The sequence below is a fragment of the Pseudorasbora parva genome, chromosome 25 (assembly GCF_024679245.1).
Source record: "Pseudorasbora parva isolate DD20220531a chromosome 25, ASM2467924v1, whole genome shotgun sequence".
NCBI lineage: Eukaryota > Metazoa > Chordata > Actinopteri > Cypriniformes > Gobionidae > Pseudorasbora > Pseudorasbora parva.
In genome coordinates, this window is record NC_090196.1 from 20,057,951 (window position 1) to 20,081,304 (window position 23,354).

A 23,354-nucleotide genomic window follows, 5' to 3' on the forward strand; every position below is an offset into this window, starting at 1 on the left:
TTATTCAATATAACAAGCAAATTGTAAGTGCATGAGGGCAGGGAACAGAAACTGATGAACTGGCCTCACAGCGGAAGCTGTGGCTTATTCTGTGTTGGTGTTGGTTTTAAAAGGGGTGTGGGGATGTAAGCTGCAAGGTTTTAAATTCTGACATCCTAAATATTGCTTCTCTGCCTCTTTTTTAGGGGTTTATTAAAGATTTGTGCTGACTTGTCTTCACTAAGCCTACTTGAATTCCTTGCTTCTCTCATTTTTTGGACGTGAAGCACAGGCAACTGCTTCACTGAATGACTCACTAATGTCCTTGCTGAATTCAGAAACTGGGTGTTTAGTGTCTTATCTTGGGTGTAATCATTACTCACTCACTCGATAATACACAATCATTTCTTTATTTAGTTCTGTTTCACCGACAAGATTACAAAGGTGTCTTTCAGTACATTTACAGAGATGAAGGTTTATGTTTTTGCAGACAGATCTTCAACCAATGAGCAGCCACCATGCACTATAAAATGCACTATAAATCCTCACATAGACAAAAGCAAATTCTTTAAGCAAACTGAAGTGAATAGTGTATTTAAATTCTGCAATCAATCATGCTTTTCATGAGAAGTCTATGCACTGACTATTACACAGTAGTCCTTAAAAATGAAGATATACGCAGCTGCACTGTTCTCATCTATCATACTCCAGCGTTACACAAGATTGTGAGAACCAAAGCAGCAAGCGGCCTGTCTGAGCACTGTCAATACAAGGTCAGAATCCTTGTAGTGTTTCCTGCTCTTCTATTCCACAAAGCAATATCCTGTTTAGGTGTGCCTCTCCTGTCAGGATATGACTACCCGTATGCAGATGAGAAATCTCCAGAAGAAGTAAATGACTACCATGGTTTGGTCATCTTGATAAGTAATATCTGATAACAGCTTTGGTATAAATGTAACTCCATCTGCTACATTCAAACATATACTTTCCCCCCAATAATATAACAAAAATTGAGATGGTAAAATGGTATGTATATATTGTTTTTTTATGTTTATAGATTTTTATATAATCATAATTATATAATATAATCAAAATGTATAATATCAAAAAACTAACAAAATGAGATTTGTATAAATGTCATTGTCACTGTTCTTTCCTTCTGCTTCATTCAAATAACAATTTTACCCCATAATATTCTATATTCATAGAATATTATATTGGTAAATAATGTTTTGTTTCCTGTCTCATCTAATTAGTTATAATAATAATATTTCTTAAATACATATAAAATATATTACATTTTTCATATATTCATTTATTATTATATAAAAAAAGGACTTGCCCCAATGGACTCATGACTCTTTGATTTGGTCTCTGATTTCAGGCAATACCAGCTGAGGCATAATGATAAAATTAACTAGTCAATACAGCTTATGTTGCAACAGCTGCATTACTTTTATTTGTCAAACTTCAGCATTATTATGTGTATAATATTGTGGGAACCACAGCAGCAGGCTTCCATTCCAATTTCCACCTCAAATACAAGGCCACAGTAAATAAAGGTTTACTATAGCTAGTTCTACTCTATGGAAGCATATGGGTAGCAATATTCAAATATAACATTTGAAATGTAATATGCAAAATGTATTTCTGTATTTACATTTTCTACGTTTGGAGCAAAATGATAATTCAAATAAATATGTAATATAATTAACATTTGCTATTTCCTACACTTTTAATTGAAACATATATCATTATTAATGTTTTATAATTTGCTAAATTAAAATTAAAATGTATTACAGAAATGATTAGATACATGTTAAAGCAACAATGATCATTTAAATGTTATTTTTCTTAATTGCATTGCATTCACAGTTAAAGACAATATTAATCTGCATTAAATATTACAAGATCAATATAGCACAACTCAATGTGGATTTGATAATGTATTCCGTTTAACTAAATATATATTTTGAAGAATGTTGGTAACTGGACAGGTATTTGTGTGTGTATGTGTGTGTGTGTGTGTTTAAAATTAATATCAATAAATAATCATATCTTGTGTTTTTAGTTAAGTTATTGCTATTAAATATTGTACATTTACAAATCCATGTTATATACATCAAATAGCTATTACCAGTGTTGAGGAAATTTACTTTGAAAAGTAATCATATAACAATATTGTGTTACTCCCCATAAAAAAATAACTAATTGTCTTTTTATTGAAAGTAATGCATAACATTAATTTTGCATTACTTTTTGACTTATTTGTTTGATTTTTAATAAGGGTAACAACAAAAAGGTTTTATTTTTTGCAACTATAAAGGCCCTTTCACACCAAAAGTTAAAATGATTAAGCCTCAGGCTGAAAGAAATGCAAATTCACACCTCTACAGAGGTGAAAAATGTGAACAAATCTTTTCAGCAGTCCAGCCATTCTGGATTGAAGAAGAATAGGATGCAGGAGAAAAAAGTTCAGTATCGTTCAGCAATAAAAAAGGTTTTATAAAATTAATAAAATTAATTTTTGCATATATGGTTCAAATGGGCAATTAAAGGTCAGTATAACAAAGACATGCAGTGAGATTAAATACAAAAAGTATAATTGTGTAATTTAATATAGTTAATCATTGCAGCTTTGCTTAATATTTTTTTTATTTGTTTGTTTTAATGTTAAGTAATACTTTGAGTAAATGCCTGTTCACTAAAACTACAATACCCATCCTGTTCACATTCAACACCTCTTTACTTACTCCTGATTTCAACTTAATGTGGGGACAGAAGAGGTGTCAGTGAATAAATGAAGAAAAAAAAACCTATTACTGATTTAAAAAAGAAACTCAGATATTTTGTTGTAAATTTAAATGTAATGTGTTAATTTATGAGTTATTTAAAAAAAAAAATCTAATTATGTAACTCAAGTATACTTGTAATGCATCAAACAAAAGCATGACTCTAATAAGATCTGCTCTTAACCATATATGGTTAACTTTCACAGGCTCAGATGTGTAGCCTGGTTTGTGTGTCTTGAAACGTGTCCGGGCACTACAGGGCTGAAACTGGATATAGACTATATTGCCAAAAATTTTGGGACGTTAGCCTTTACATGCACAGGAACTTTAATGGCATCCCAATCTTAATCCGTAGGAGTTAATATGGAGTGGGCCCACCCGTTGCATGCAGCTATAACAGCTTCAACTCTTCTGAGAAGGCTTTCCACAAGGTTTAGGAGTGTGTTTATGGATTTTTTTTTTTACTCTTAGTAAAGTCTAAGATTATTGTATACTCTATCAGTTTCCAGGTTTTTACAGGTTATTACATCCAGGTTTCTTGAGCATGGACAATGAGTTAAGTAAACTGAAAGCACCTCCACTCCACAGTCACTAGATCTCAATCTGAATGTTGGTAACCAAACAGTTAAAGGGCCACATTGACTTTTTATTGTATTTATTTATTTATTTATCCATATGGAAATGGGACCCCTCAACTGTTTAGTTACCTATATTCTTCAAACTATCTTCTTTTGTGTTCAGCAGAAGAAAGACATTTATACAATTTTGGAACAACTTGAGGGTGAATAAATAATGGAAGAATTTACATTTTTGGGTGAACTATCTCTTTAAGAGTCTCAGCAGGAAGCTGTGGCTTATGTGGAGTGTTATAAGGAGGAGGGTCAATGTGGTCAAAGCTACAGTGACAGAATATAAAGTGTGATTTTTAATGTTGATAGCTATACTTTCTGTAAGAAGATGGACAGATTACTATTTTTAGCTTCTTTGTTTGTGGCTGTTTTTGCCAAAAAGACTTTTGAGCAGTAAGTCACTTTGGTGCATTACTGTTAACTATTTAAAGCAAATCTGTATCTGTATTTAAAAAAAAAAAAAAAGTTTTTTTGAAAAACTTTCAGTGCTTTTATACCAATATATCTTCATATAATGAAAAACATATGTTGTTGATGATGTCAGACACAAGGTTCTTCGGATCAACGCAGAAGATGAGGCACAAATCTCTCTCCTGAAGGAACTTTCTGAACATGCCCCTCGTCTTGGAGTAAGTCTCACATCAAGACCAGAGATCTGCATTTTTTATGTTTCTCATATGCATTTGGTATTTAAACTAGGAAAGTGTAAAAGTCAGATTTCCTTGTTTCCTTCTGCATTCAGCTGGACTTCTGGATGGAGCCCGTTCATGAGTCCCTGCCTGTGGATGTCCGTGTCCCCTTTCACAGTCTCCAACTTGTCAGAGCGTTCCTGGCGTACAATGAGATCGAGTATGATGTCATGATTGAGAATGTTCAGGTGGGACTATTACCGGAGAAAAAAACCCTAATATAACTTACTTTAAAATGATTAAACTTCTTTATTATGATAGCTTTTATAGGCGATAAACAATAATACAACAAACATTCATTGGTTAGACAGGGGTTCCAAAACTTAAAATATTTTATAAGTCCATAAATGAGATTTTAATAATTTTACAACACATCCACTTTATCTTATGTTTGTCACATTATTACCGGTATTTGCTTCTCACCAAATCTTAATCCCCCTGCAGTTCCCTCAAGCTCTGAGTTAATACAAAAATAACTTTTTAGTCATATTTAATATTCATATTCTATATGTAATCATAAAATGTAAACCTGAAGTTTTTTTCTTGTTGACACAATTCTTCTTGCACCATAAGGATTTGCTGGATGATGAGGGACGTGAGATGGCGAAATATCGCGCCTTGCCAAAAAGTACCGATGATTTTGTCTACTCCGCCTACCATAACCTGAACGCTGTGAGTGTGTTTTAATGCGTTTCATGATTTTCAGAATGTCATTACCTGTTATGTCTTTTAAACCATTTTACACACAAAGTCTACAATCATTTAATCTTTACCATGCAGATTTACTCTTTCATGGACATGCTTGTGAAAGAAAACAGTAATCTGGTCAGCAAAATTGTGATTGGTCAGAGCTATGAGAGGCGCCCCTTGAACGTCCTGAAGGTAGGCCATGATAAATAGTTATATTTGTGCAGTGTTGTTTAAAATGCATTACTGAGCAATTAATTACTGTAACTTAATTACTTTTCTCTTGAATTTTACTGTAATTACAGTTGCTTCTGATGTAAGTGCATTAAAGGATTAGTTCACCCAAAAATGAAATTTATGTCATTCTGTGTTCATCTTCGGAACACAGTTTAAGATATTTTATATTAGTCCGAGAGCGTATCCAAGTGTATGCACACTATACTGTCCATGTCCAGAAATGGAATAAAAACATCATCATAGTAGTCCATATGTGACATCAGTTAGTTAATTAGAATCTCTTCAAGCATCGAAAATACATTTTGATCCAAAAATAACAAAAACTACAACTTTATTCAGCATTGTCTAAATATAAAATATCTTGAACTGTGTTCCGAAGATGAACGGAGGTCTTACGGTGATGAACGACATTAGGATGAGTCATTAATGACATCAATTTCATTTTTGGGTGAACTAACGCTTTAAATGCTATAGAATAATTCTATTAAAATACAAGATTTACCATAAAAATGTAATGTCTAATGTTAAAATGTATGTTTTATGTTATTTAACCTTTTCCCTGTAAATACTATGGCCAGTTCATAAATAATTTATGTCTTTTTATTGTAATTTATTTGAAAGAATTAAAAGAGCACATTCATGTCTTAGTTCAACTGGCCGAGGTTGATGCGATTTAGAAATTAATTAGTAATACTTTTTAAAGAGAGTAATAAGTGCAATAATCTAATTGTACTGTTAAAGATGTAATTGGAAGCTATTCATTATTTACTGTAGCAAATGGGAATTTGAATAATTAATGATAACTTGTTATAATTAATTCTAAATAGATTCACTTGATATAGCTGTAATCGTTAATGAGCATCCGCCTCCCATGCAGGATACCGCAGTTTGAATCCCACTCAGAGCGCATTGAGTAGTAGGACCAGTATTTGAACCGAAGGACTGGTGACATTAGTAGATATTAAGGAGACAGTCTACTTATATTAATGAGAGTTAGTTGACATGTGGTTGCGAAGATACTTATAGTCAACAGAATGTTCAAAAGGGACCAACAAATATGTGTTACCCAGGGGTGACCAAATTCTGTCCTGGAGTTTAGCTCCAACTTGCCTCAAAACACCTGCCAAGAAATTTTTGATTAGGTGGTTGAGTTGTGTTTAATTAGGGTTGAAGCTGAACTCTGCAGCCTAAACTAAACTGAACACCCCTGGCCTAAATGATTTTGATGCAGTTACAAGTCATGACATGAACGCACAAATAGCCCCCGCCCACAACTCACGCCATTGGCTGAGTCAGCGTTGTGTAGAATTCAATGTGTCGCTCTAAACAAAGGAACTTTCATAGCGCTCCTAAAGCACACAGTTTACAATTCAGAAAGTTTCCCCTAATGTCTCTGCAGTATTTTAACATCAAAACTTTTGCATTATTCAACTTCAAAATAGATGTTGAATCTCTTACTTTCCCAGTGTTTATTTAAATGCAGTATGTGCAATATAATTACTCTGTTTTTCATTGTTATCTGATGTCCTCTCATTCAGTTCAGCACTGGAGCGAACCGTCCAGGTATCTGGATCGACACTGGCATCCACTCCAGAGAATGGGTCACTCAGGCCAGCGGAATCTGGTTTGCCAAGAAGGTAAAGCTATTTATTCTTGAGTTAGCAAATACAAACATGTTTAAAAAAAGTTTTAATGGAACAGGAATTGACTTATGCACATAAACCCATGTGTTTTGTCTTGTGTAGATCGTGACCGACTACAGACGTGACCCCGTCCTCACCGACATCCTTAACAACTATGACATCTTCTTGGAGATCGTCACCAACCCTGATGGTTTTGCATACACCCACAGCAGTGTGAGTTTTACAGTCTAATGCCTGGAAGACTTTACATGCACATTCAATTCAGAACAACTATATTTTGTCAAAAAAATCCCAATTTACTGATTTTCAACTCCGAAACTGTTTGTTTAAGGACCGCATGTGGCGTAAAACCAGAAAGCCGAACCCTGGCTCCAGCTGTGTTGGAGTTGATCCCAACAGAAACTGGGACGCTAATTTTGGAGGTGAGATTCTTCAGGTCGGGTGGGAGGTCTGCCTGCCTTTTTTATTTTGCCATTAATGAGTGGTTGGACTAGGAGAACACTGAGGCAGACAAACCTAAAATGTAATTTGGTTACAGTTTCAACAGTCCACTTTAGACATTCTACTAACTATAAGTAGTTTTGCAGAAGTTTAGTAGAATGTCTAAAGTGGACAACTAAAATAAAGTGTTGTTTGTAACTTTTAAGGGGTGGTCAAGATTTAAATAGTATGTCATACTTTCTTGCAATTCTGTTTTTCATCAATAGGTCCTGGATCCAGCAATAACCCATGCTCTCAGACCTATCATGGACCCAGTGCTCATTCTGAGCCAGAGGTCAAGGCCATTGTGGACTTTGTGAAATCTCACGGCAACCTCAAGGCCTTTGTGTCCATCCACAGCTATTCCCAGATGCTCCTGTATCCATACGGATACACAAGGACTCCTGCCAAGGACAGGCCTGAACTGGTATGCAAATGAAACATATTAAAGGTGGGGTAAGTGTTATAGAAAATAACTGTTTTAGAAAAAGGACTCGGGCCGAGTGGAATAACAAACTTGTAGCCAATCAGCAGGTAAGGGGCGTGTCTATGGTGAGAAGAGAGAAGAGGGGCTCAGTGCACGTCATTATTCAAAACACACTGAGTCACACAGGACGGACATTAGCCAAGAAAGAACTAATATATGCTGGCTTTTGCTTGAATATGCTCTAGTTTGATGTTCGCTTGTTTGTCTATTTGCGATCGTATTGTGGTTCACTTCAGCGATGATAAAGATCCGTTCATTTCCACACCATATGGTGCATCTAAAACCCCTCACTGTTTCAAGGTTTCAAGCGTCAGCTCACAAAATGTGTCCGACAGGTAAGATACTATACTCCTAATATATGTTTGTTTTCTCTTTACGTAAGGGATAATGTTATCGCAGAATAAACCCATACAGAGTGATCAGGACTTAAATCACTCTGAAGGGGTTTATTCTGCGATAACAACCGGCTGGGTGTACATTATCCCGCTTATTACACGGCTACTAGTCTCAAATAAATAATTATTAGACACAAAATATTGTCTTGAGATTAAATATTTTAATCGCAAAGCTTCCACGAGGAAAAACAGTTCCAACCTGCTTTAAGCCTTTATCTATTGCTGAAGATTTGCCATATGCCCTTGCTAAATGTTGAAAATGAATGCTGAAAGGGTTAGTTCACCCAAAAAATGAAACCAAGCCTATGATTTACTCACCCTTAAGTTATCATAGGTGTATATGACATTCTTCTTTCAGACAAATACAATCGGAGTTATATTAAAAAGTCCAGGCTAACGTTAATCCAAGCAGTTGTTGTAGTGGTGTTTGAAGTCCATAAAAAATGCAGCTGTCCGTCAAATAACGTGCTCCACATGACTCCGATGGGTTAATAGAGCCTTCTGATTCGAATCGATGCGTTTGTGTAAGAAAAATATCTATATTAAAAACGTTATAAAGGAAACCTGCCTTGAAGTCTTCCATTGTAACCCACGGCTGTTTAAGCCACAAGATGGCGCCAGCGTTAAGCATAGAAGTAGTACTCAAGATGACTCGTAGTACCCGTATGAGCGGGTGTTATCTGGAAATAACATACCGCTGGAATGCGCGATTGACCAATCAGAATCAAGTATTTCACAGAGCCGTGTAATAAATCTATATAACCCATCCAGTCATAATTGTAATAAGTTGATAGCTGGACTATCAAGCTTGTGTACTAACGTTATCGAGTTGTTCATGAGAACGGTTTGTGTTTTGTGATTGATATAACTCTAATCTTGTCATAATTGTAATATGTTCATTAGTTGGACTCTCATGCCCGTGTTCTGTCGAGTTGTTCATGAGAACGGTTTGTGTTTTTGTGATCGCTATAACTCTAAACTTGTCATAATTGTAATATGTCGTTAGTTGGACTGTCATGCCCGTGTTCTATCGAGTTGTTCATGAGAACGGTTTGTGTTTTTGTGATGGAAGGGATGACTTTTTCATTGAATATTCGACCTGGATTAGTTACACTCAGATTCTGCCATAGTCGTTGCCTGGGTTACGTATGTGTGGCCGAGACCCTTTTTGGGATAGGGGCGAGTTTGTTTTGGTGATTTGAAATATCAACAACGGTTACCAGATATCACTTACCCCACCTTTAATCTATATTTAACAAAAATGTAAAATTAATGATGTATTTTCTCCTCAGCATAAGCTCGCCAGAAAAGCCATACATGCACTGCAGTCGTTGTATAACACTAGCTACAAATTTGGAAGCATCATTACAACCATCTGTAAGTTTAATAAGATTCACTTAATATTAGTTTTGCATGACGGTTACCCTGCTAACAATCTCTGTTTTGTTCTCAGACCAAGCCAGTGGAGGTACTATTGACTGGACTTACAATCAGGGCATCAAGTACTCCTACACCTTTGAGCTGAGAGACACCGGCCGCTATGGTTTCATCCTGCCAGCCAATCAGATCGTCCCAACTGCTGAGGAGACCTGGCTGGCCCTGATGGCCATCATGGAGCACACCAAAAATAACCCATATTAAACACACATTACTTCTCTATGTGTCGAAATGAATAAAACAGTGTGATGAACTGCACTGTTTTATTGTTTTATAATGTTTCCTGGCGTGCACTTATAATGATTTCTACATCAAAAATATTTTGACTTTAGAAATAAAAGGCATTGAGATTTGTGTCGTGTCTGCTGTGAGACGTCAATATAAACATCCAATGCTTTGATTGGCTAAGATTGATTTCTATATATAATTTAAACATTATTTTCATCCTACACTGAGAAACAATGTGAAGTTGACTGTTTAGAATGACACATCTGGCTGTACATGAATCATTACATATCAGAAATCATTGGTCACAGATCAGGCATTAGAATTAACACAGTTACTTACAGGATGTCGCATAACTGTCAAAACGTTATTTGTTGTCCATCTTGTATAGCTCCTCTCCTCGTCATCTCACTTACACACCAGGGGGCGGGGCTAAAGATGCAATGATGAAGGCATTAATTTGGCATCGATTTTCTTCTGCAGATGCAGTCTTTCATCTATCTATAGATAGGCACATTCCTCAATAAGTCATTATCTAGGCTTGGTTACAATGAAAACTGAAAGGATATTTGTACTGTATGATGACCTCTTTGATTTGAACCACGAAGCATTAAAGGTGTCATGAACTGTTTTTTAAATTTTTTGTCTGAGGTCAACTAATGATGTTCGTGTGGTTATTAGATTCAAATACATCATAACTAATAAGTAATAGGCTGTTACTTATTGTCTTATTTTGTTACTTATAGGCTGTAAATTTTCTATACTGGTTTTGAGGCTCTCTCCTAAACGCTGGGTTTTGGTGGGCACTGGAGACTTGGAAGTAAATGCCCACGGCTAGGATTGGATAAGATTTGCATATTTAATGAGCTTAAGCTCCCCTGTCAGTTCACATGAGAGAGGAGAGAGTGAGGGAGAAGCGGCAACCGGAATGATTTTCTCGATCACAGGGCTCGAAAACGCCTTTATCAAACAAACACATTGATTTATTTCTTTTTCATCCACCCGTGATTGATTGGACTATTTTTTTTTTTATATTACACATAGTCCGCAAGATCGGACGATATAAGCGCGAACAGTGCGCACACACATACACGTGACCGCGTGCACGCCGCCCTTCAGATGTCAATTTGAGAGAGAGAATAGCAGATCAAGAGCGGAATATAATGAGATTCATCAGCCTGCCGGGCTTTGCGAGCGATGGGCCATACATGTCTGAGTCCAGCGTACTAAAGGTAGGGTTGCCACCCGTCCCGGCCGTGAAATACGGAATCGTATTGCGATTTGTCCCGTATTTTACATAGGTCCACCCAGTGGTGTAGCACCAAATTTTGGGCCCTGGGTACAAACCATCTTGCTGGGCCCCCGTACCATGTATGTGTATGTATAGAAAACGGACTTCCCTGCCTCGGGCCCTGGTTACTCACTACCCTTAATCCCCCCAGTCCCATGCCCCTGGGTCCACCCGCATTGTGTGAAGGCACGTCCTATTCTGCTGCCTCACCGGTTCTTTTCTATATGGGCAGAATCCATTTGAAACGATGGCGGAGGCAGGTCCAAATACCCTATATCAAAATAATTTTTTGATTGATAACGTTAGACTTCATATGCTGCCTATTAAGAAATAATGTTAATAATGTAGGCTACATTAATGACGTTATGGTATGATTTGTTGATTAAGGTTAAGTTGTACAGTCAGACACAAACATTACTTTAATAAGAGATAAGATAGATAGAGATTATATATATATATATATATATATATATATATATATATATATATATATATATATATATATATATATATAATCAAAATAGGACCTTTTAGGAATAAAATAAACAACTATTTGTTATGCTTAAAGGGGGGGTGAAATGCTGTTTCATGCATACTGATCTTTTTACACTGTTAAAGACTTGGAATCCCATACTAAACATAGACAAAGTTTCAAAAGTTAAGGTGGACGTTTGATGGGAGTATTTCTTTGTCAAAAATACTACTTCCGGTTAGTCATAAGTTTCGGCAAGTTTTTTGAGATCATGCGTCCCCTTTGACGTTAATGGGGGCGGAATTTCCTTGTATGGGCCTTACGGACAATTCTACCGGAAGCGCGTGAGAGAGAGAGCGAGGGAGAGAGCGAAAGCAACAGCCTACGCCCATCAAAGCGCTGGCTTGTAGGATGCTGGACAGGTGACAATTACACATAGCACATAACAATGTCACCAAAAAAAGTGCGTTTTTGGTTGCCAGACCAAGACAGTCCTGCACAGATTCCCCAAAACCCCGCGTTAAGGCAACAGTGGATGTAATTTGCTTTTCCGGATCAGCAACTGAGTTGCGCGAATGTTTATATCTGTTCGCTGCATTTCGGTGCCGACTGTTTCATAAACAAGGCCCAGCTCGACCCCGGATTTTCCCAATCGCCTAATGCTGAAGGATGGAGCAGTCCCAACGTTAGAAGGGTGAGTGAGACTGCTTCAAATGTCTGTGTTTTTTTTAGTCCGCTTACTGTCTACACAAACCACGCGTAAACACACAAACACACGTGCACAACTGCACTTCCCACATGTACACCTTCAAAGACAAAAATACGACGATATAATTCAAGTATAAATATGTAAATAACACAAGCCGCTAAGCATATTATATAGTTAGTGTATAACTTGTAACTTACCACATACAGACGTCCTGCTCTAGTCGTTTTTGCTGCTGCTCCTGTTCAACTGCAGCCTCTGGGTCTGATTCCGGATCATAGATGTATGGCTGTATCTGATTAAAAGCCATATTTTTATTTTGAATAAAGTTTTTTTCCCGCTGTTAGGGATGACGCACTCGACTCAACACACAGCGCGCTGCTGCACACGTCATTATTTAGCTCCGCTCACACGACACGCCCCCACCCGCTCGGCTTTTTTCGGAAAGACTCGGAACAGCGCATCTTTCTTATATAATTATTAAAAAAATAAAGACTTTTCGGAGATATGCAGGATGCAATGCTACTCTATAGGTACTCAAGATTGACATGACACTGACTGAAACTGAGTGTTTCACCCCCCCTTTAACAAATTTAAATAATTGCATCATCCAATACTATAGAATTAACAATAGACTATATAAAAACGGAATACATAATTTACTTAGATTACCAAAAATAAAAATGTTGTTAAGTGTTTTATTAAAATAAGAAATTATTGTAGATATTATATCATTTACAGTTATTTAGGTGTGGTTTCACTGTTTGGATGGTGTTATTGCAAACAATGACAAATATTTTAGTCAAAATCTTTGTTCACAACACTATAAAATTACTCGAGTTAATTTGCAATTTCTTATCCAACTCCCCTCTAGGTTACAGCAGCTGAGTTTGTTTTTCATTGTCATAGCTGTGTATTATACTGAGTGCATCTGTTCACACTGATTTCAATAGCAGATATCCTATTATAATGTCCATTGGTATCAATCTTAATATATATACAAATTATGAAAACATGTTTTAAGTTATGATATACGACCACTGCACTGGCACACCATCGGGACTGTGGTCATCGTGGCCCCAAGGTGTCAGGTGTCCCTTATTTTTTTGTATTGAAGGTGGCAACCCTAACTAAAGGTATGTTTCTGTTAGACACGTACACATAAGCAAAACGATCTATAACAATGCATTACTATCACATATAAAAACACGTTTTACTCACATCGGTGTGTTGCACCATTTCCTTCGGATCCGGACCGGAGATTTGTTTCCAAACGATTCCGCAGTGAAATGAAGTGAATATGCCTGGAGTGAATATGAGCTGGAACTTCATTAAAAATAAAGTTCAACCACTCATTCCTAATATTAGGATCCGAAGAAAGCTTATGCAGCGACTGGGTTTTTCTACACCCAGGAATAGCGCAATATCTTAATCTTCCTCTGCATGTTTATTGCTGTTGACCAGCTAGCACGAGCCCTCCATGAGTCGGTGGGCAAGGCTACTGGATTAGACGAGCTGTATAGGGGGTGTTTCGTCGTGCAGTGACGTCAGTATGAAGCACAGGACCGTTTGCTGAGCCTGGTGTCTATAAAAGCTTTTCTTTGACTAACAAGGATGTTTTCAGCTCTGAAACTTAGAGGATATTACCATGACCTTTTATATATCAAAAGCTCAAGGGAAAGTTGATTTCTCAATTCATCACCCCTTTAAGATTTGAAGATCAAGGTAAATTGTACTTAATTTGTCTTCCAGGAGCATTTTATTATCTTCTGTTGCTTCTGAAGGGCAGTACTAAATGAAAAAAATTACATTTAAACAAAAACATTTTTTTTTGAACCTCTTCATCCTGTTCAAAAGTTTTTACCCCCATCCCCAATAGTTGTTTTTGAGTCCCTCAATCAGTCAAGCCCCTTTAAAGTTCAAATATGCAAAAGATGCTGAAAACTTGAAGAGTTTGCAGGACCTGGGCGATTTTTCAGAAGAATATTGGTCAGTTTAACTGCTCAAGACAAACAAGGGACTCAAGAACAAAAAAACAAAAACAAAAAATATATATATTTATATGAAATGTATATAAAATTATATATATTTTTTATTATTATTTTTGGACAGTACTGAATAAAAAAATTAAAAAACATGCATTTTGAAAGATCTCTCTTATTTAGTTACAATTATTTACATTTTCACAGATTCTATAAGCGGTCCATGAAATGAAAATGTGCCCAAAAATGTGGGCAGCAAGCTCTTTACATAACCCCAAAGGATCAGTAAGTTTGAAACAGGTGACTGAAGCTTATTTTTAATATGCCCAATTAGAGAAGTTTTCAGATTTATTAATCTCTTCAGTACAGCAAAAAAAAGTAAAAAAAAAAAAAAAAAAACTTTATTGTCAACTAGACTTTTTCTTTCTGTTCACCTTGTCAACATTTTCACTGGCCTTGCCACAAAAAACCTTACTGATTTGTTTATAATTTCAAACCCATTCTGACTCATGCTTCCAATATGATCACTCTCGTTATTTCGGCACCTTACAGCAATATTTGCAGAATACGCAATGTCAAAAACATTACATAAAACAAATGAGTAGGTTTGCATAAATGTGAGGTGAATCATGGGCTTGAAATAAGTACAGCAACTTGTGTTCTTGTCAATTGTTGCTCTATCTAGAAACAGGCGAGAAAACAGATGCAATGTTCTCATCCCTTAAACTCCATCATCAGTGTTTTATAAGATTGTGAGAACCAAAGCAGCAGGTTTGTCTGAACCCTGACCCCGTTAACTTCTCAACTCCAGTCATCATCACCATGAATAGTAGGCCTATATAAAAGAGGCACTTGGTTTGAGAAACTCTACTTCAAGCAGCAAGATGAAGGGGTTACTGGTTCTAACTGCTCTTTTTGTGGCCGTGTTTGGAAAAGAGACTTTTGAGGGGTGAGTTCACAAATCTTGTGTCTCCAAGTAGCCTATCCCTTACTTATTTTAAATGTCCAGTTAATAAATAAACATGCGAGCATTTTGTCCATATACTTACAACTGAACTGTAGAGAAACAAACTGTGACTTTGATGTGACAGTTTTTGTTTTATTTAATAACTATACCTTTTATCCTTAATATTGAAGCTAAAGAAATTTTATTACTTTTTGTACAGAGACCAGGTTCTCCGGATCACTGCAAAAGATGCAGAGCAGATCTCTCTCCTGAAGGAACTCCCTGAACAGACAGCTGGGGTAAGTTTTTGTGAAGACCAGTGATCCCAACGCGTTGCTCTAATCTGACTACTTTTTTCCAGTAACGAGTAATCTAACGTGTTACTATTTCCAAACCAGTAATCAGATTATAATAATTTATCCATATTAAACACACCATATCCATATTAAGTCACTGTGAGTTACTATTTAGTCATTTTCCTTAGTAAAAAAAAAAGAAGAAAAAAAGTGCTTTCTTCTTGCGTCTCGGGGAGAGTATTTTTTCAGGAAATATTTTTTAATTTCAACTTGAAATGTCTCAGAGATTGTTGGCGTTACAGTTAAAAATGCACTTCGAATAAAGTGAGTGTTGGTGAAAACGGTTGCCATTTCTATGTTGAAGCGGCAGGGGTGTTGCCGGCAACTGCTGAATGTAACCAATAAAGTAACTTGTAATCTTACTTAGTTACTTTTAAAATCAAGTAATCTGTAAAGTAACTTTTTGAAGGTGTAATAATTAATCAATAATCAGATTACTTTTTCAAAGTACGTAACTGTGGCAACACTGGTGCAGACCATAGATTATTTGATTGTTTCAGATTTGTTAGGGGTGGGGGGACCAGTCAAAAGTACAAACCTTTTTACAAATATACTGTTGTTGTGTCACTGAATTTAGTTTTAAGAGGTTTTTTTAGGTGAGAATATAGTTATTTAGACCTCAAATATGCAACTTTTATATGAACAGCACATATTTGACAATTTGTTTTAGACATTTTTAAGCTCCAGAATGTCAGTGGCTGTTCAGCGCTCATGTGAGAACAGCTTTATCTCAACCAATCCTTTGGGAATTTGCAGCTGGCTCTTATGTAGATAGTGATTAAACATGCAGGAAGTATATTTTATTTGGCTATATCAAATGGACAATATTTGGTCTTATTCATCTATTACTTCCAGAGCAAATCAATTTGATCAAATCAATAAAAAAACGTTATATTTTTATTTAGGGGAACTGAAATCCTGTAGGCTACTATAACTAGTGCTGCTTTTGTACTTTTGACTGAACTGTTTGCTTGAGTATTTTTCCTATTTTAAATTTAATTTATAATTTTATAATTATATAATATTTATAGTATAACGTATAATTTTAAAACGACTGATATTGTTTATTTAAATATTATCGATCAATAATAAGTAATATTTAAAATAATAACATTCCATATTTGATATTGAGGAAGGGTCTGATTGTGATTTTGACTTCAGGGAAATGTAGCTAAATTATTACAGCATTAGTCTTATTACATCTTAGTCTTGGTGATGATTCAAGTAAACACAATCAGTTATGTTTTAAGAAATGCAAGCAGTTCTCAATAAACTCATGTGTAATGGGTCCATGCATCAGGTTTTAAAGGGGTAGTTCACCCAACAATGGAAATTAGCGCATGATTTACTATATTATGACATTCTTTTATTTAAGATTAATAAAATCGGAGTTATATAAAGTCCTGGCTAATCCAATTTTTATAATGGCAGTCAATTGTTGTCTTGTTTATTAAGCCTATTAAAGTGCATATATCCATCATACCACACAGTTCCAGGGGGTTAATAATGGCCTTCTAAAGCAAAGTGGCATGTTTGTGTAAGAAACATTTCCATATTTAAACCTTTATATACATAGGTTATATTCTACTCATATCATAATGTAATATAAAGTATTACTCTACATTTTCCTCTGTGTTCAGCTGGACTTCTGGATGGAGCCCGTTCATGAGTCCCTGCCTGTGGATGTCCGTGTCCCCTTTCACAGTCTCCAAGCTGTCAGAGCGTTCCTGGCGTACAATCAGATCCAGTATACTGTCATGATTGAGAATGTTCAGGTGGGACTATTTTAAAGATGTGTTCAAAAAAAAAAAAAAAAAAAAAAATCTATTTTATATTTACTTCTATATAACACAAAATAATTGTTTCCGGAGCTGAAAATCCTTACTTGTTTGATGGCTTTCTGTAACATAAGGAATTGCTGGATGATGAAGAACGTGAGATGGTGAAACATCGCTCCTTGTCGAGAAGTACAGATGATTTTATCTATACCACCTACCATGACCTGAACTCTGTGAGTGGTGCAATTTAAATTTAATTCTATATTATATTTTATTGTTCTTTAAATTATCAAATGTGTTTATGACTTAAATAACATTTTTTTGTGTTTAAGCCTACAGAACCTAATTTTACATACAACCATACTGTTTGCAGATTTACTCTTTCATGGACATGCTTGTGGCAGAAAACAGTAATCTGGTCAGCAAAATTGTGATTGGTCAGAGCTATGAGAGGCGCCCCTTGAACGTCCTGAAGGTAGGTCCCGACTCACAAACAATAACAGTCTTAAGATGTTGCCATCACATCATCCAGGTGGATGCTGAACATCGGTGGTGGTTGAGGAGATTCCCCCCTTCTATATGTAAAGCGCTTTGAGTGCCTAAAAGCTTTATATAAATGTAACTAATTACTATTAATTATTATTATTATGATGTTCTTTATGCTTATTTTACTATTAGGAAACGTTAGATGGAAATAAGTTATGAAATCCCAATTTGCATACATCTATATGCCAGATTAGTGTCCCAAAACATATAATATGCGGATAATAGTATCTTTGGAAAATACCAAATCTGAGGAGAGTCCATAAAGGATGCATCGTTTGTCATTTATTAGTGAATATTGCACCCAAGCCATGATTATGCTACAAATTCAGTAAGCTAATAATGATTTTTAGTATAATAATTGTAGCTAGATGCTAATAAGGTGGTATCAAGATGCCATACTGCTTAGAGAAAAAAATGTGTGCTTTACAATTTCCAGTATCTTGATAAGGTATATTTTTTATTATAAGCAATAAATTAATATTTCAATACTAATTTCTGTTCATTCAGTTCAGCACTGGAGCGAACCGTCCAGGTCTCTGGATCGACACTGGCATCCACTCCAGAGAATGGGTCACTCAGGCCAGCGGAATCTGGTTTGCCAAAAAGGTCATTTGAAATTCCAAAATACCAGATGAATGCCAAATTTAATACAACATAACTGAATCAAAGATTTATACCAATGCATTTTTTGTTGAGTAGATCGTGACCGACTACGGTCGTGACCCCGTCCTCACCGACATCCTTAACAACTATGACATCTTCTTGGAGATCGTCACCAACCCTGATGGTTTCGCATACACCCACAGCAGAGTGAGTTTGATGCCTGGAAGATATTACATGCACATTAAGTTTTATAGATTTTTATATTTTAATGAAAATAGAACCCAACAGAAGAGAGCACATCTTAGGGAACAGCCCAAGTGGTCTAGGGCAGGGGTGTCCCTGGCTACTACCCTGCAGATTTTAGCTCCAATCTGAATGAAACACACCTGAACCAGCTAATCATGGTGTTCAGGGCTGCTTGATAATTACAGATAGGTGTGTTGGAGGAGGGTTGGAACTGAAATCTGTAGGACTGTAGCCCTCCAGGAGCAGGGTTGGACCCCCTGGTCGAAGGTTTGTAGCCTAATAGTCAATAAAAGAAAACTTTTGGATGTTGAATTGGTCATCCTAAAGTTTTATTTTACTGTCTATTTTAATGAAATGTGCCCTATTTCTTGTGGAATCCAATTGGTTGGTTTGTTGGTTGGTTGTTAAAGGACCGCATGTGGCGTAAAACCAGAAAGCCGAACCCTGGCTCCAGCTGTGTTGGAGTTGATCCCAACAGAAACTGGGATGCTGGTTTTGGAGGTGAGATGCTTTTTTCATTGCAGTTGTACTGCCTTCTTTGATTTGATTGACCATCTCAATTATTTTGACATTGACTGGGGTTGACATTGAAGTGCTGGTAGACAACCGAGACAGACCAACATAAAATGTAACTTGGCTACACTTTATTTCGCCAGTCCACTTTAGACATTTTACTAACTATAAGTAAATCTGCAACTACATGCCAACTAACTCTCATTAGTAGACTGTTTGGTTAGGGGTTGTAGAATAAGTTACAAAGTTACTTATACTCAATATAGAATGTCTTTTGGGGGACCATTAAAATAAACTTATTTGATCAGTTATCATATTAAACACAGTCTACTAATTCTAATGACTGGTGGTTGGTGTAGCTGACTGCAAAGTTACTTCAAGTAGAATGTCTTGAATAGAATAGAATAGAATAGAATGGAACAATTGAATAGTGTTACTTGAAACTTTAAATATGTAATACCTTCTTGCAATTCTCTGATTACATCTATAGGTGGTGGATCCAGCAATAACCCATGCACTGAGACCTATCGTGGACCCAGTGCTCATTCTGAGCCAGAGGTCAAGGCCATTGTGGACTTTGTGAAATCTCACGGCAAAATCAAGGCCTTTGTGTCCATCCACAGCTATTCCCAGATGCTCCTGTATCCATACGGATACACAAGCACTCCTGCCAAGGACAAGGCTGAACTGGTATGCATGTGGAAACTGAATACTATTCTAAATATATTTAAAGGGGGGGGTGAAACACTCAGTTTCAGTCAATCTCATGTCAATCTTGAGTACCTATAGAGTAGTATTGCATCCTTCATATCTCCGAAAAGTCTTTAGTTTTATCATATTTATAAAAGAAATATGGGCTGTACCGAGTCTTTCCGGAAAAAACCGAAAAAGCCTGGAGGCGTATCGTGTGGGCGGAGCTAAAGAATGACAAGCGCGCAAAGCGGTGACGTCCTCAAGCGTGGAGAAACCCATCTATCTCAGCTAATACAGATAATGATCCACAATCAAATCTGAGGCAGAAATAAATTGAACAGGAGAAACGGCAACATCAGGATGTCCGTCTCTGTGGTATGTACTGTATTTAGGGGCCTTTGTGTGCAGTTTATGAGGACATGATTCGGTTTATGGACTATTGTATGTGACTAGACCTTAGAGGGCCGGAAGCAAAACGGTTTTGCACGTCAGAGTCAGAATAGTGTAACGTTATACAGAACAACAATGGAGTAACCGTTAGCGCATTTGAATGACGAAGCACGCGATCGTATCGTTTACTGATGTTTACTCATGCGACGGTAGCCAATAGCAGAGACATTTGAAGTTGATTTACTCACCGGCATCTTCCAAAGCAGGACCGCTCTGTCAAAAACACACTTCTTTGGTATGATTTGGTGAAGTCCTGTGACAGCAGTGACCGTGGAAATCCACTTTGCGACGCGACTGAAGCGATGCCTTGAAGCTTCCCGTCATTTCTGCGTTCAAATCGGTTCAAATGCAGCGCTGCCTTCCCGGAATGCTGTGCTGAAGCGTTGAAGTCGCTCGACGTCACCCATAGGAATAAAGTGGAGCGCGGCGCGACATAAGTGTTCACGGACGACTGGATCTGCACCTGAGAGACTGTTTACAGCGTGCATTTCCTCTCTCTCCCTCTAGTCACGCGCGCGCACCCTTCCGGGAGAAGAGCCCGTACGGCCCATACAAGGACCTTCCGCTCTATTTAACGTCAAGTAGACCCATACTCGAAAAAAACTCGCCGAAACTTGTGAGAAACCGGAAGGAGTATTTTTAACACAGAAATACTCCATCAAACGTCCAACATTAGTTTTTGAAACTTTGTCTATGTTTAGGATGGGAATCCAAGTCTTTAAAGGTGTAAAAAGCTCAGTATGCATGAAACAGCATTTCACCCCCCCTTTAACAACATTTAAAATTAATTCTGTATGGTCTCTTCAGCATGAGCTCGCCAGAAAGGCCATCTCTTCACTGCAGTCGTTGTATAACACTAGCTACAGATATGGAAGCATCATTACAACCATCTGTAAGTTTAATAAGATTCACTTAATATTAGTTTTGCATGACGGTTACCCTGCTAACAATCTCTGTTTTGTTCTCAGACCAAGCCAGTGGAGGTACTATTGACTGGACTTACAATCAGGGCATCAAGTACTCCTACACCTTTGAGCTGAGAGACACCGGCCGCTATGGTTTCATTCTGCCAGCCAATCAGATCGTCCCAACTGCTGAGGAGACCTGGCTGGCCCTGATGGCCATCATGGAGCACACCAAGAATAACCCTTATTAAACATACAACAATATTTCTTTCATGTTTTGAAGTGAATAAAAGAGTGTTAATAAAAACAACAGAGAATCACCATCTTATGTATGTTGCTTTGATATACATTATCAAATATAAAAAATGTTATTTCTCCCCAAAAAAGTTTCTGGACACTAATATATCCATGCCATTTATCAGCCACTTATTACAGATTTTTATTTATTTATCAGTATTGGTTAATATTAGATATTTAACTGTTCGTGCTGATTTCCTCTATTTTAACATTTAGATTATATTTGCCATCTAACACTCACTTAAAGTTTATCTAAAAAAACATTAACAGTTTAATAACACTGTTAAACGTAATCTTTAGCAAATCACAAAATTAATATCCATTTTTCCATACTGTACATTATAATATTGTGATGCATATGACACCTCCCGCATGATGAGAAACCCATTAATCAGAATAACAATTCTTTCACAAACTGCTCGGAGACGCAAAGGCTGAGGATCCAAACACTGTCTTTCTTAGAGTAATCCAGAATCATAATCCATGTAACAGGCAGAGGGTCAAACACACAGCTAAACAATCCAAAAAAGACTGGAAACACAGGCAGGCAGGGTAATCCAAATAACCAGACAAGAGTTAAAACAATAAAAAAACACAGGGAACAAGAATAGAGTTTGGAACTTCAGTTTGACAACAAAGCACAGAATAACAATAATAATAATAATAATAATAATAATAATAATAATAATAATAATAATAATAATAATAATAATAATGTGTTCGATTTATATAGCGCTTTTCAAGGCACTCAAAGCGCTTTACATAGAAGGGGGGAATCTCCTCAACCACCACCAATGTGCAGCATCCACCTAGCTTCAGTGGGAAACCAGTCTTGGGCTACAGGGTGATATGGCTGCTGGTAAACAGAGTTTATATAGGCTAGGTTAACAAGACATTAAGCAACAGAGAGTTCTGGGAAATGCAGTTAATAAGGATTTTGGCACTGGACTAGGGAGGAGTGTCCTCTGGTGGATATCAAGGGCACTCCAGCTGGTGTTCATGACAGACATGCAGAGGAGCAGGACAGATGTTTTGATTCCTAAACACTAATGATATAAGAGAAAAATTGGTATTGAGCCCTTCTGCTGATCTTTACTTTGATCCAAATGATCAGTACGTTTGAAACATAGGCGTCTGAAGTTTACTTTTAACAGGGGCCCAGTCAGATACGTTTTCAGATTTATGAATCTGTCAGTATAGAAAATGTATGTGGAATATTTAATCAGACTATATTTGAGTGAATGAATATTGGTTTAACTCTTTCCTTGTTTCCTTTTACCTGATGTTGAAAGCTAGAATGATTGTGACTTTTTTGATATCTAAACGTTCAGGTTAAATCCTATGTTCACTTTTGAGAGGGAATAAAACGCTGCGTCCCCTTTAATGGCACAATTGGGAATGCCTCCGGCATGACAGGTGTCTAAATATGACAATGAACTTGACATTAGCTGTGTCTCATTTCAGAAGGCTGCGTCCTCCGGAGGTCTCATTTGAAGGCTACATACGTCATAAGGCCGTCTCATTTCAAAAAAGTGAGTAGGACACTCCAAATGCGACCCTCGAATGCGTCCTTCTTTCAAAGGAATTCGGAGTGTGCATGAGGTGTAGCCTTCGCGGCTGGAGATAACCAACAATTCTTTGCGTCGCCGCTAAGGGGTGGGGGTTGTGTGTGAAATGCTGTTTCATGCATACTGAGCTTTTTACACTGTTAAAGACTTGGATTCCCATCCTAAACATAGTCAAAGTTTCAAAAACTAATGTTGGACGTTTGATAGAGTATTTCTGTGTCAAAAATACTCCTTCCGGTTTCTCACAAGTTTCGGAGAGTTTTTTTCGAGTATGGGTCTACTTGATGTTAAAGGGGTACTTCAGTGCTGGGAAGATGAATCT

General features: G+C 36.8%; 2 protein-coding genes across 2 annotated transcripts; both read left to right on the top strand.

Moving 5' to 3' along the window:
• The first annotated feature begins 3,688 nt into the window (after positions 1-3,688).
• Positions 3,689-10,214, top strand: LOC137064938 (carboxypeptidase A1-like). The gene is made up of 11 exons (XM_067436495.1): positions 3,689-3,793; positions 3,945-4,029; positions 4,143-4,277; positions 4,663-4,761; positions 4,870-4,971; positions 6,552-6,650; positions 6,759-6,869; positions 6,988-7,078; positions 7,364-7,563; positions 9,311-9,395; positions 9,472-10,214. The coding sequence occupies exons 1-11, from the start codon at positions 3,729-3,731 to the stop codon at positions 9,657-9,659; spliced, it is 1,260 nt and encodes a 419-aa protein (XP_067292596.1). The 5' UTR covers positions 3,689-3,728; the 3' UTR covers positions 9,660-10,214.
• A 4,801-nt stretch (positions 10,215-15,015) lies between these two features.
• Positions 15,016-21,490, top strand: LOC137064939 (carboxypeptidase A1-like). Its single transcript, XM_067436496.1, has 11 exons — positions 15,016-15,080; positions 15,298-15,376; positions 17,074-17,208; positions 17,346-17,444; positions 17,585-17,686; positions 18,265-18,363; positions 18,457-18,567; positions 19,017-19,107; positions 19,610-19,809; positions 21,070-21,154; positions 21,231-21,490. The coding sequence occupies exons 1-11, from the start codon at positions 15,016-15,018 to the stop codon at positions 21,416-21,418; spliced, it is 1,254 nt and encodes a 417-aa protein (XP_067292597.1). The 3' UTR covers positions 21,419-21,490.
• Positions 21,491-23,354: the final 1,864 nt, after the last annotated feature.